The sequence below is a fragment of the Oncorhynchus masou genome, chromosome 23, assembly GCF_036934945.1.
Source record: "Oncorhynchus masou masou isolate Uvic2021 chromosome 23, UVic_Omas_1.1, whole genome shotgun sequence".
Classification (NCBI taxonomy): Eukaryota; Metazoa; Chordata; class Actinopteri; order Salmoniformes; family Salmonidae; genus Oncorhynchus; species Oncorhynchus masou.
In genome coordinates this window covers 41,010,082-41,022,589 of record NC_088234.1, presented here as the reverse complement: position 1 = coordinate 41,022,589, position 12,508 = coordinate 41,010,082, and the positions used below count along the sequence as shown (strand labels likewise).

The 12,508-nt window shown below is 43.9% G+C and overlaps 1 protein-coding gene across 1 annotated transcript in view; it reads right to left on the bottom strand.

Moving 5' to 3' along the window:
• Positions 1-12,508, bottom strand: part of fam204a (family with sequence similarity 204 member A) — a 36,302-nt gene that overhangs the window by 23,226 nt on the left and 568 nt on the right. Inside the window, exons 2-4 of the mRNA XM_064932120.1 lie at positions 12,137-12,227; positions 11,629-11,671; positions 11,115-11,217 (exon numbers count right to left, since the gene is read on the bottom strand). Coding sequence (XP_064788192.1) covers positions 11,115-11,217; positions 11,629-11,671; positions 12,137-12,227 — 237 coding nt within the window. The remainder of the gene's footprint in view (positions 1-11,114; positions 11,218-11,628; positions 11,672-12,136; positions 12,228-12,508) is intronic.

Here is a 12,508-nt window from a genome sequence, read left to right as displayed (position 1 = left end):
TCCTGAGCGGGAAAAGGTTTTGTTGTGCCCTTTTCACGACTGTCTTGGTACGTTTGGACCATGATAGTTCGTTGGTGATGTGGACACCAAGGACCTTGAAACTCTCTACCCGCTCCACTACAACCCCGTCGGTGTTAATGGGGACCTGTTCGGCCCTCCTTTTCCTGTAGTCCACGATCAGCTCCTTTGTCTTGCTCACACTTTGTCTTGCTCACATTGACATTGAGGGAGAGGTTGTTGTCCTGGCACCACACTGCCAGTTCTCTGACCTCCTCCCTGTAGGCCGTCACATTACTGTCGGTGATCAGGCATACCACTGTTGTGTCGCCAGCAAACTTAATGATGGTGTTGGAGTCTACAAGTTATTTAAAATGTGATGGAAAAAACATGACTGTAAAGAATGTATTACAACAACAACAAAAGGAAGGAAACTTCAGGCAGGGAAAAAACACATTTGAATCCATGTGGGTATTGACACTCCTGTGTAAGTGTCATAACCAGCCATAAAATAACATAATATGTCACAACAGGCCACTACTTTTACATATGGGTGGCCCCAGCGGGTCGGCTGGGGCCACTACTCTTGAGCCACACAGACCCGGTGTAATATATATGGGTCATGACAGTGATGACCATATTATGATAGGTTATGACAAATGTCAGATGTTAAGTTTGCAAGTTCAAACACCCGAGCTGACAAGGTACAAATCTGTCGTACTGCCTCTGAACAGGCAGTTAACCCACTGTTCCTAGGCCGTCATTGAAAATAAGAATTTGTTCTTAACTGACATGCCTAGTTAAATAAAAGTAAAATGAAAATAGACAATGTCGTCCCCACAGTGACTACAAGAACGTATCTAAACCAAAAACCATGGATTACAGGCAATATCCGCGCTGGACTAAAGAACAAACGGCTTACAAGGAACGGGACACGGACATGGACACATACCAGAAAGCCCAATACAACCTCCGACGAGACATTAAACATGCGAAAGGACAATATCCTATTACATCAGTTCCGATGCTCGACGTACAGTGGGGCAAAAAAGTATTTAGTCAGCCACCAATTGTGCAAGTTCTCCCACTTAAAAATATGAGAGAGGCCTGTAATTTTCATCATAGGTACACTTCAACTATGACAGACAAAATGAGGGAAAAAAAATCCAGAAAATCACATTGTAGGATTTTTAATGGATTTATTTGCAAATTATGGTGGAAAATAGGTATTTGGTCAATAACAAAAGTTTCTCAATACTTTGTTATATACCCTTTGTTGGCAATGAGATGTCAAACGTTTTCTGTCTTCACAAGGTTTTCGCACACTGTTGCTGGTATTTTGGCCCATTCCTCCATGCAGATCTCCTCTAGAGCAGTGATGTTTTGGGGCTGTTGCTGGGCAACACGGACTTTCAACTCCCTCCAAAGATTTTCTATGGGGTTGACATCTGGAGACTGGCTAGGCCACTCCAGGACCTTGAAATGCTTCTTACGAAGCCACTCCTTCATTGCCCGGGCGGTGTGTTTGGGATCATTGTCATGCTGAAAGACCCAGCCACGTTTCATCTTCAATGCCCTTGCTGATGGAAGGAGGTTTTCACACAAAATCTCACGATAAATGGCCCCATTCATTCTTTCCTTTACACGGACCAGTTGTCCTGGTCCCTTTGCAGAAAAACAGCCCCAAAGCATGATGTTTCCACTCCCATGCTTCACAGTAGGTATGGTGTTCTTTGGATGCAACTCAGCAATCTTTGTCCTCCAAACACGACGAGTTGAGTTTTTACCAAAACGTTATATTTTGGTTTCATCTGACCATATGACATTCTCCCAATCTTCTTCTGGATCATCCAAATGCTCTCTAGCAAACTTCAGACAGGCCTGGACATGTACTGGCTTAAGCAGGCGGACACGTCTGGCACTGCAGGATTTGAGTCCCTGGCGGCGTAGTGTGTTACTGATGGTAGGCTTTGTTACTTTGGTCCCAGCTCTCTGCAGGTCATTCACGAGGTCCCCCGTGTGGTTCTGGGATTTTTGCTCACCGTTCTTGTGATCATTTTGACCCCATGGGGTGAGATCTTGCGTGGAGCCCCAGATCGAGGTAGATTATCAGTGGTCTTGTATGTCTTCCATTTCCTAATAATTGCTCCCACAGTTGGTTTCTTCAAACCAAGCTGCTTACCTATTGCAGATTCAGTCTTCCCAGCCTGGTGCAGGTCTACAATTTTGTTTCTGGTGTCCTTTGACAGCTCTTTGGTCTTGGCCATAGTGGAGTTTGGAGTGTGACTGTTTGAGGTTGTGGACAGGTGTCTTTTATACTGATAACAAGTTCAAACAGGTGCCATTAATACAGGTAACGAGTGGAAGACAGAGGAGCCTCTTAAAAAGAAGTTACAGGTCTGTGAGAGCCAGAAATCCTGCTTGTATGTAGGTGACCAAATACTTATTTTCCACCATAATTATGCAAATAAACCATTAACCTGTTACATCTATGGGGGCGCTATTTCATTATTGGATAAAAAACGTGCCCGTTTTAAGCGCAATATTTTGTCACAAAAAGATGCTCGACTATGCATATAATTGACAGCTTTGGAAAGAGAACACTCTGACGTTTCCAAAACTGCAAAGATATTGTCTGTGAGTGCCCCAGAACTGATGCTACAGGCAAAACCAAGATGAAACTTCAAACAGGAAATGAGCAGGATTTTTGAGGCTCTGTTTTTCATTGTCTCCTTATATGGCTGTGAATGCGCAAGGAATGAGCCTGCCCGATCTATCGTTTCCCCAAGGTGTCTGCAGCATTGTGACGTATTTGTAGGCATATCATTGGAAGATTGACCATAAGAGACTACATTTGCCAGGTGTCCGCCCGGTGTCCTCCGTCGAAATTGGCGCGTCATCTTCAACTGCTCGTCTTTTTCCAAGCGATTCACAGGAGAAAGTAGACATCCACGAACAATATATCAATGAAGAGATATGTGAAAAACACCTTGAGGATTGATTCTAAACAGCGTTTGCCGTGTTTCAGTCGATATTATGGAGTTCATTTGGAAAACAGTTCTGCGTTTTGATGACTTAATTTTCGTTTTCTTTTGGTACCCAAACGTGATGTACAAAACGGAGCGATTTCTCCTACACAAAGAATCTTTCAGGAAAAACTGAACATTTGCTATCTAACTGAGAGTCTGTCATTGAAAACATCCGAAGTTCTTCAAAGGTAAATGATTTTATTTGAATCCTTTTCTGGTTTTTGTGCAAATGTTGCCCGCTAAATGCTACGCTAAATGCTACGCTAGCTATCAATACTCTTACACAAATGCTTGTTTTGCTATGGTTCAAAAGCAAAGAAAATCTGAGATGAGTGTTGTTAAGAAAAGGCTAAGCTTGAGAGCTGCACATTCATTTCATTTGCGATTTTCATAAATAGTTGTTCGTTATGCTAATGAAGGCTATAACTGGATACAGTTTTTTTTCATAGCCAAACGTGAACAAAACGGAGCGATTTGTCCTACACAAATAATATTTTTTGAAAAACTGAACATTTGCTATCTAACTGAGAGTCTCCTCATTGAAAACATCTGAAGTTCTTCAAAGGTAAATGATTTTATATTTGAATGATTTTCTTGTTTTTGTGAAAATGTTGCTGGCTTAGGCTTATAGCTATGCTAGCTATCAATACTCTTACACAAATGCTTGTTTAGCTATGGTTAAAAAGCATATTTTGAAAATCTGAGATGACAGTGTTGTTAACAAAAGTCTAAGCTTGAGAGCAAATATATTTATTTCATTTCATTTGCCATTTTCATGAATAGTTAACATTGCGTTATGCTAATGAGCTTGAGGCTATAAGTAGGATCCCGGATCCGGGATTGCTCGACGCAAGAAGTTAAAAATCCTACAATGTGATTCTCTGGATTATTTTTCTCATTTTGTCTGTCATAGTTGAAGTGTACCTATGATGAAAATTACAGGCCTCTCATCTTTTTAAGTGGGAGAACTTGCACAATTGGTGGCTGACTAAATACTTCTTTGCCCCACTGTATGTGGCAGGGCTTGCAGACAATAACACATTACAATGGGAAACCCAGCCATAAGTTGCCCTGTGATGCAGAACTACCAAACGAGCTAAATGCCTTATGCTCGATTCTAAGAATTTAACACTGTGACTTGCGTGAAAGCCCCTGTTGTTAAGGATGACTGTGTGATCTAGCACTCCGTGGCCGATGTGAGCAAAACATTTAAACAGGTTAAGAAATCACAAGGCTGCCAGGTTTGATGAAATAACAGGGCACGTTCTCAAAGCATGCGCAGACCAGCTGGCAAATGTCTCCACAGATATTTTCAATCTATCCTTGTCCCACTCTGTAATCCCAACATGTTTCAAGTTGACCACCATTGTCCCTCTCCCCAAGAGCTCCAAGGTAACCTGCCTAAATGGCTATCTCCCTGTGGCACTCACATCTGTAATTATGAAGTGCTTTGAAAGGCTGGTCATGACACACATCAATACCACTGTTCAACACCCCCTAAACCCACTCCAATTCGCATTCTGCCCGAACAGATCCACAGATGACGCAATCTAATTGCACTTCACACAACCCTCTCCCACCTGGACAAGAGGGGAAATAACCTAGAATACTGTTCACAGACTACTGTTCAGTGACCAACACCATAGTCCCCTCCAAGCTCGGGACCCTGGGACTGAACCCCTCCATCTGCAACTGGATCCTGGACTTTCTGACGGGCTGGCCCCAGGTGGTGTGGGTAGGCAACAACACCTCCGCCACGCTGACCCTCAACATGGGGGACCCTCAGGGGTGTGTGCTTAGTCCCCTCCTGTACTACCTTTTCACCCACGACTCCAACACCACCATTAAGTCTGCTGACGACACGACGGCGGAAGGCCTGAGGGAGTTGGTCTTAGTAGTGTGGCGACAGGACAACAACCTCTGCATCAACATCAGTAAGACCAAGGAGCTGATTGTGGACTATAGGGGAGGGGAGAGCACGACCACATCCAGATCGACGGGGCTGTTGTGATGCGGGTCGAGAGCTTCAATTCCTTGGCGTCCACATCACTTAATACCTAACATAGTCCACATACACCCACACAGCGGGTCGTAAAGAGACTGAAAAGATTTGGCATGGGCTCTCGTATCCTCAAAAGGATACAGTTGCACCATTGAGAACATCTTGACTGGCTACATCACCGCTTGGTATGGAAAATAGATCGCCCTTGACCACAAGGTGCTATTGAGGGTGGTGCAGACAGCCCATTACATCACTGGGCCCGAGCTCCCATCCACCCGGACCTCTATATGAGGCAGTGTCAGACACTCCAGCCACCCAAGCCATAGACTGTTCACTCTTTTACCGTCCAGTAAACCGTACCATCGGCTCTCGACCCAACAGGCCCAGGGACAGCTTCTACCCACAAGCCATAAGACTGCTAAAAAGCCAGACTGCTAAATAGTTCAGGTACCATTAATTGACTATCTGAACTGACCCTACACACACTAACTATTTGACCTAGACAGTTTGTGTGTATGTACTGATATGTAGGCTACATGTGCCTTAAAAAAAATGAAGTAGTTCTGTCCTTGTCTATTAATGTCCTGTATTATGTAACGTTTCATGTTTTGTGTGGACCTGTGTAAGAGTAGCTGCTGCTTTTGCAGCAACTAATGGGGATCCTAATAAAATAACACTAGACTATAAACCAACCTTATACACACTCACACTATATTAACACTCCCACACAAAACACACAATCAAATCAAAGTTTATTTGTTGCGTGTGCCGAATACAACAGGTACAGTGAACTGCTTACTTATAGGCCCTAACCAACAGTGGAATTTAAGTAAAAAAATAGGTATTAGGTGAACAATAGATAAGTAAAGAAATAAAAACAGTAAAAATACAGTGAGAAATAACAGTAGCGAGGCTATATACAGTAGCAAGGCTATATACAGGCACTGGTTAGTCAGGCTAATTGAGGTAGTATGTACATGTAGGTATGGTTAAAAAGTGACTATGCATATATGATAAACAGAAAGTAACAGTTGCGTAAAAGAGGGGTTTGTGTGTGGTGGGACACAATGCAGATAGTCCTGGTAGCCAATGTGCGGGGGCACCGGTTAGTCGGGCTAATTGAGGTAGTATGTACATGAATGTATAGTTAAAGTGACTATGCATAGATAATAACAGAGCGTAGCAGCAGCGTAAAACGGGTTGGGGGGGGGGGTGCAAGTAGTCCGGATAGCCATTTGGTTACCTGTTCAGGAATCTTATGGCTTGGGGTAAAAGCTGTTAAAGAAGCCTTTTGGTGCTAAACTTGGTGTTCCGGTATCGCTTACCCATGCGGTAGTAGAGAGAACAGTCTATGACTGGGGTGGCTGGGATCTTTGACAATTTTTTAGGACCTTCCTCTGACACCACCTGGTGTAGAGGTTCTTGATGGCAGCCAGCTTAGCCCCAGTGGAGTACTGGGCCATACGTACTACCCTCTGTTGTGCCTTGCAGTCGGAGGCAGAGCCGTTTCCGTACCAGGCAGTGATGCAACCAGTCAGGATGCTCTCGATGTTGCAGCAGTAGAACCTTTTGAGGATCTGAGGGCCCATGCCAAATCTTTTTAGTTTCTTGAGGGGGAATAGGCTTTGTCGTGCCCTCTTCACGACTGTCTTGGTGTGTTTGGACCATTCTAGTTTGTTGGTGATGTGGACACCAAGGAACTTGAAGCTCTCAACCTGCTCCACCACAGCCCCGTCGATGAGAATGGGGGAGTGCTCGGTCCTGCTTTTGCTGTAGTCCACAATCATCTCCTTTGTCTTGATAATGTTGAGGGAGAGGTTGTTATTCTGGCACCACTCTACCAGGGCTCTCACCTCCTCCCTGTAGGCTGTCTCACCGCTGTTGGTAATCAGGCCTACCACTGTTGTGTCATCAGAAAACTTGATGATTGAATTGGAGATGAGCTTGGAGGGCACTATGGTGTTGAACGCTGAGGTATTCCTCTTGTCCAGGTGGGATAGGGAACTGTGCACTGTAATGTTGATTGAATTGAGAAGTGTGCAGTGTAATGGTGATTGCGTCATCTGTGGATCTGTTGGGGCAGTACGCAAATTGTACTGAGTCTATGGTGTCGAGTAAGGTGAAATGGTCCTTATACGGGACACTGCTCATTAAGATAAGTTACTTTCACTTTCTTGGGTACAGGAACAATGGTGGGCATATTGAAGCAAGTGGGGACAAGACTGGCATAGGGAGACATTGAATATGTCCGTAAACACTACAGCCAGGTGGTCTGCACACTTCAGAGGACGCGGCTTGGGATACCGTTTGGATCGGCAGCCTTGCGAAGGTTAAGATGCTTGAATGTCTTACTCACGTCGGTCACGGAGATCGGGAGCACACAGTCCTCGTGAGCGACGGGGGCCCACGTTAGCGGCTAAAGTGTTGTTTTCCTCGAAGCGGGCGAAGTCCTGAAGTATAGATTCCGATTGGTCAAACCAGCATGAATTTGATTGAACATGGCTATGAGCATTGGTGTCTGCGACATGGCTGGTTTTCCCTTTATTTATTTTTTTGACCCCTTTTTCGTGGTATCCAATTGGTAGTTACAGTCTTGTCCCATCACTGCAACTCCCGTACGGACTCGGGAGAGGCGAAGGTCGAGAGCCGTGCGTCCTCCAAAATACAACCACAATGCCCGCTTAATCCAGAAGCACCAATGTGTCAGGAGAAAACACTATACACCTGGCAACCATGTCAGCATGCACTGCGCCTGGGCCTACCACAGGAGTCGCTAGTGCGCGATGGGACAAGTAAATCCTTGCCGGCCAAACCCTCCCCTAACCCGGACGACGCTGGGCCAATTGTGCGCAGTCCCACGGGTCTCCCGGTCGTGGCCGGCTGCGACAGAGCCTGGACTTGAACCAGGATCTCTAGTGGTACAGCCAGCACTGTGATGCAGTGCCTTAGACCACTGCGCCACTCGGGAGGCCTCGCTTTTCCTTTATAATCCATGATTGTCTGGAGTCTCTGCCACATGCGTCTTGTGTCTGAGCCATTGAATTGCAACTCCACTTTGGTCCCTGTACTGTCGTTTTGCCTCTTTGATTGCCTTACGTTGGTTGGATTAGTTTTAATCATCACAGTAGGAACAACATCCTCTATGGACTTTCTGATGAACCAAGTCACAGAGTCAGTGTGTTGACACTATTCAGAGGCAACCCGGAACATTTCCCAGTCCGCGTGATCACAACAGTCCTGAAGCATAGATTCCGATTGGTCAAACCAGCATGAATTTGATTGAACATGGCTATGTTCCCCCCTATATCTTAATGTAATCACATGAAATTGTTTTACAGATTATTATCAATGACTTATCAACAGCTGTAACAAGTTGTCCACCGCAGGAAATTCTCACTGGTACCGTAGTTTATAGAAAGACCCAAATAGATTCTAAATGCCTAGCGTGTAATTGACTTAAGCCTAACATTTTTTAATGTAATGTCAATATGTAAATGACATTGATCACAAATGAGAATGTTTGAAAATGGAGGAGCAAGGCCTTCTCGTTATGTTGACTTCACAAGTTCCATTTAATTGAGCTTCTTGTTAAATATATCATATCCATTCAAAGTAAACAGTTTTTGCTGCAAAATCAGAGCAAAAACTACATTTGATGGTTCTTTCAGATAAACAGAATTTAAATAACACTCCAAATAAGCATTACGAGAACTTCCAATTGAATTAGGGCAAAGTATACACTATTATACACTGCTCAAAAAAATAAAGGGAACACTTAAACAACAATGTAACTCCAAGTCAATCACACTTCTGTGAAATCAAACTGTCTACTTCGGAAGCAACACTGATTGACAATACATTTCACATGCTGTTGTGCAAATGGAATAGACAACAGGTGGAAATTATAGGCAATTAGCAAGACACCCCCAATAAAGGAGTGGTTCTGCAGGTGATAACCACAGACCACTTCTCAGTTCCTATGCTTCCTGGCTGATGTTTTGGTCACTTTTGAATGCTGGCGGTCCTTTCACTCTAGTGGTAGCATGAGACGGAGTCTACAACCCACACAAGTGGCTCAGGTAGTGCAGCTCATCCAGGATGGCACATCAATGCGAGCTGTGGCAAGGTTTGCTGTGTCTGTCAGCGTAGTGTCCAGAGCATGGAGGCGCTACCAGGTGACAGGCCAGTACATCAGGAGACGTGGAGGAGGCCGTAGGAGGGCAACAGCCCAGCAGCAGGACCGCTACCTCCGCCTTTGTGCAAGGAGGAGCAGGCGGAGCACTACCAGAGCCCTGCAAAATTACCTCCAGCAGGCCACAAATGTGCATATGTCTGCTCAAACGGTCAGAAACAGACTCCATGAGGGTGGTATGAGGGCCCAACATCCACAGGTGGGGGTTGTGCTTACAGCCCAACACCACGCAGGACGTTTGGCATTTGCCAGAGAACACCAAGATTGGCAAATTCGCCACTGGCGCCCTGTGCTCTTCACAGATGAAAGCAGGTTCACACTGAGCACGTGACAGACGTGACAGTCTGGAGACGCCGTGGAGAAGGTTCTGCTGCCTGCAACATCCTCCAGCATGGCGGTGGGTCAGTCATGGTGTGGGGGCCGCACAGCCCTCCATGTGCTCACCAGAGGTAGCCTGACTGCCATTAGGTACCGAGATGAGATCCTCAGACCCCTTGTGAAACCATATGCTGGTGCAGTTGGCCCTGGGTTCCTCCTAATGCAAGACAATGCTAGACCTCATGTGGCTGGAGTGTGTCAGCAGTTCCTGCAAGAGGAAGGCATTGATGCTATGGACTGGCCCGCCCATTCCCCAGACCTGAATCCAATTGAGCACATCTGGGACATCATGTCTCGCTCCATCCACCAACGCCACGTTGCACCACAGACTGACCAGGAGTTAGCGGATGCTTTAGTCCAGGTCTGGGAGGAGATCCCTCAGGAGACCATCCGCCACCTCATCAGGAGCATGCCCAGGAGTTGTAGGGAGGTCATACAGGCACGTGGAGGCCACACACACTACTGAGCCTCATTTTGACTTGTTTTAAGGACATTACATCAAAGTTGGATCAGCCTGTAGTGTGGTTTTCCACTTTCATTTTGAGTGTGACTCCAAATCCAGACCTCCATGGGTTGATAAATTTGATTTCCATTGATAATTTGTGTGTGATTTTGTTGTCAGCACATTCAACTATGTAAAGAACAAAGTATTTAATAAGAATATTTCATTCATTCAGATCTAGGATGTGTTATTTTAGTGTTCCCTTTATTTTTTTGAGCAGTATATATATATATAATATTATTTTGCTTGCACGACAATTTACATATCAAAATATGTATGTCTCTTTCTTGTTCTATTACACCAGATTTATCAAGTACACAGATGTATTTCTAAATGGATTCAAGTAAGAAATTAACTCATTTGTCCAAGAGTTTCTTATTAGGGTTATTATTAGGACACACACAAACAGCTATTCACATGCACTTTCCTTCACAAAGACGCAAGGCTGAGACACTAAAACAAAAGCAGGCAAGTGTCTGTGATGCCATTTTCTATACACCTTTTCATCAAAATGTAGGCTAATGCTATGTAGACTAGAGTAGACTAGAGTAGACTAGATGCTATGTAGACTAGAGTCATATCCATGTAGGCTAGATCCATGGGTCTGACAATTAGCCTCTCACATGTTGAGTAGCCTATGTTATGTACTGAGTGCACTCTGAGCTTTCCACATACAGTAACATTGTGAGCAGGAGCTGTCAGGTATCTGTATAGACATTCAGTACAGACACTTCTCTCTAGAGCAAATCTACATCTTACTTTAATCTCAACCAAAAAAAAGTGGAATGGAGAATCATCCCAATGTCAAGATTAAGGTAATCTCATCATTAAAATGTAACACAATCTTTTATATTTTACACAATGTCAGGTTTGAGTCTAGAAACCTCTTCAGCCGCCTGTCATATTTAATAAAACAATAAGAAGTTACACACGCATGGATATGGAAAGACAGAACATGTTCAATGCTTTTGCCATAACTTGATGGCATTAGACACAGGCAGACATTAGTTTTACCTTGGGAGCAGGCTTGTAACAGGCAGGGGGTTGAAATCTATCATTGATGCCAAAGTACTGCGTCAGCCCATCCCAATGCTTGTCATGCTCAGCTTGAGGCTCTCTGGCGAAGAAGAAAGAGTGTTCATGTTTATTATCGGTTCAGAACAAGACTACAGCATATGTTAAGGCTATAAATGGGTGCTAAGTACCAATCAAATTTTTGGAATGCCCGGGTAGAATAGGCTTTCAGTTAGGCCTACACCAATAACAAGGCTATGTCCCGATTCTCCACCCTTTTCCATAAGTGTGCACTTGGACACTCCCTGTCATGGATTTAAAGCATAGGATTGGTGTAGCCTAAGCATTGGCTGGAGGGAGTTTCCGTGCAAGAAAGTGTGCAAGCTCTAATGCGCACTTTTGGGAGAATGGTGGAAAATCGGGACAAAGCCTTTGAAGACTCTTTAGTAGTTAGTGGATTACTGTATAGAACTATGTTTGAACAGATTTTGTGATACATTTAGGTCTACGTTACCTTTCATTGTTTGATTCCATGTTCTTAGTCCCTGATTCATCATCTGTTTAGTGACATGAAACACAAAGAAATGAATCTTGTAAACTCCAAAATCACCCAATTTTACAGTCCGTCGTATTGTGTCAAAACTCATGACCTCAGAAATATTAACATACACTGTGATCATATCCAAAACAGTGAAAAGAGGTAGACCGGCTGACTATTTCTTTCAGTAACTTTCAATGGAATTGTATATTACTTAATTATGTTCCCTCAGATCCATTCCAGTTCAGCTTTTATAGGCAAAAGACTAACTCAATTATAATAAATTTTTTAATTTAACAAGGACAAAGGAACACAGCACTTTAACAAAAACACTAACGTTAGGGTCATGTGACACTTAGAATTTGGACACAGGATGAACTCTTCTTTTCCCATTTCCATTATTCCTGGGATAGGTCAAGTCGGTTACATCTGACCAGGGCAAAGATCGTTATCTTTTCAGTGGTTAAAAAGAAGTGCAATTGACCTTTCTTATGTCGTCGTTTTCCCCGCTGTCTTTTTTTTGGGAGCTTCATCTTCTTAATCTCATCTTTTTTCTTCTGTAGCTCTTTAAATCTCTAAAGGAACATGAAGTGTAACCATTCATTTAAGCAACAACAATGTATGCAACAACAGCATTTACCCGAACCATGAAAATCTCCCTTTCAGCATGAATTGTGTGTAATGTGCATATGGTAGAAAAACATACAATGTAGCTTTACAACGATGAGTAGCTTATCCACATTGGACTTGCTTTTTGAAAGTGGCGCTGATCCTGGGAAACGGGAATAAGTGGTATAGCCAAGCAATGCAGCCATTTTGTTATAACACGTTATTGTTTTCCATGCAGGTTTCATCA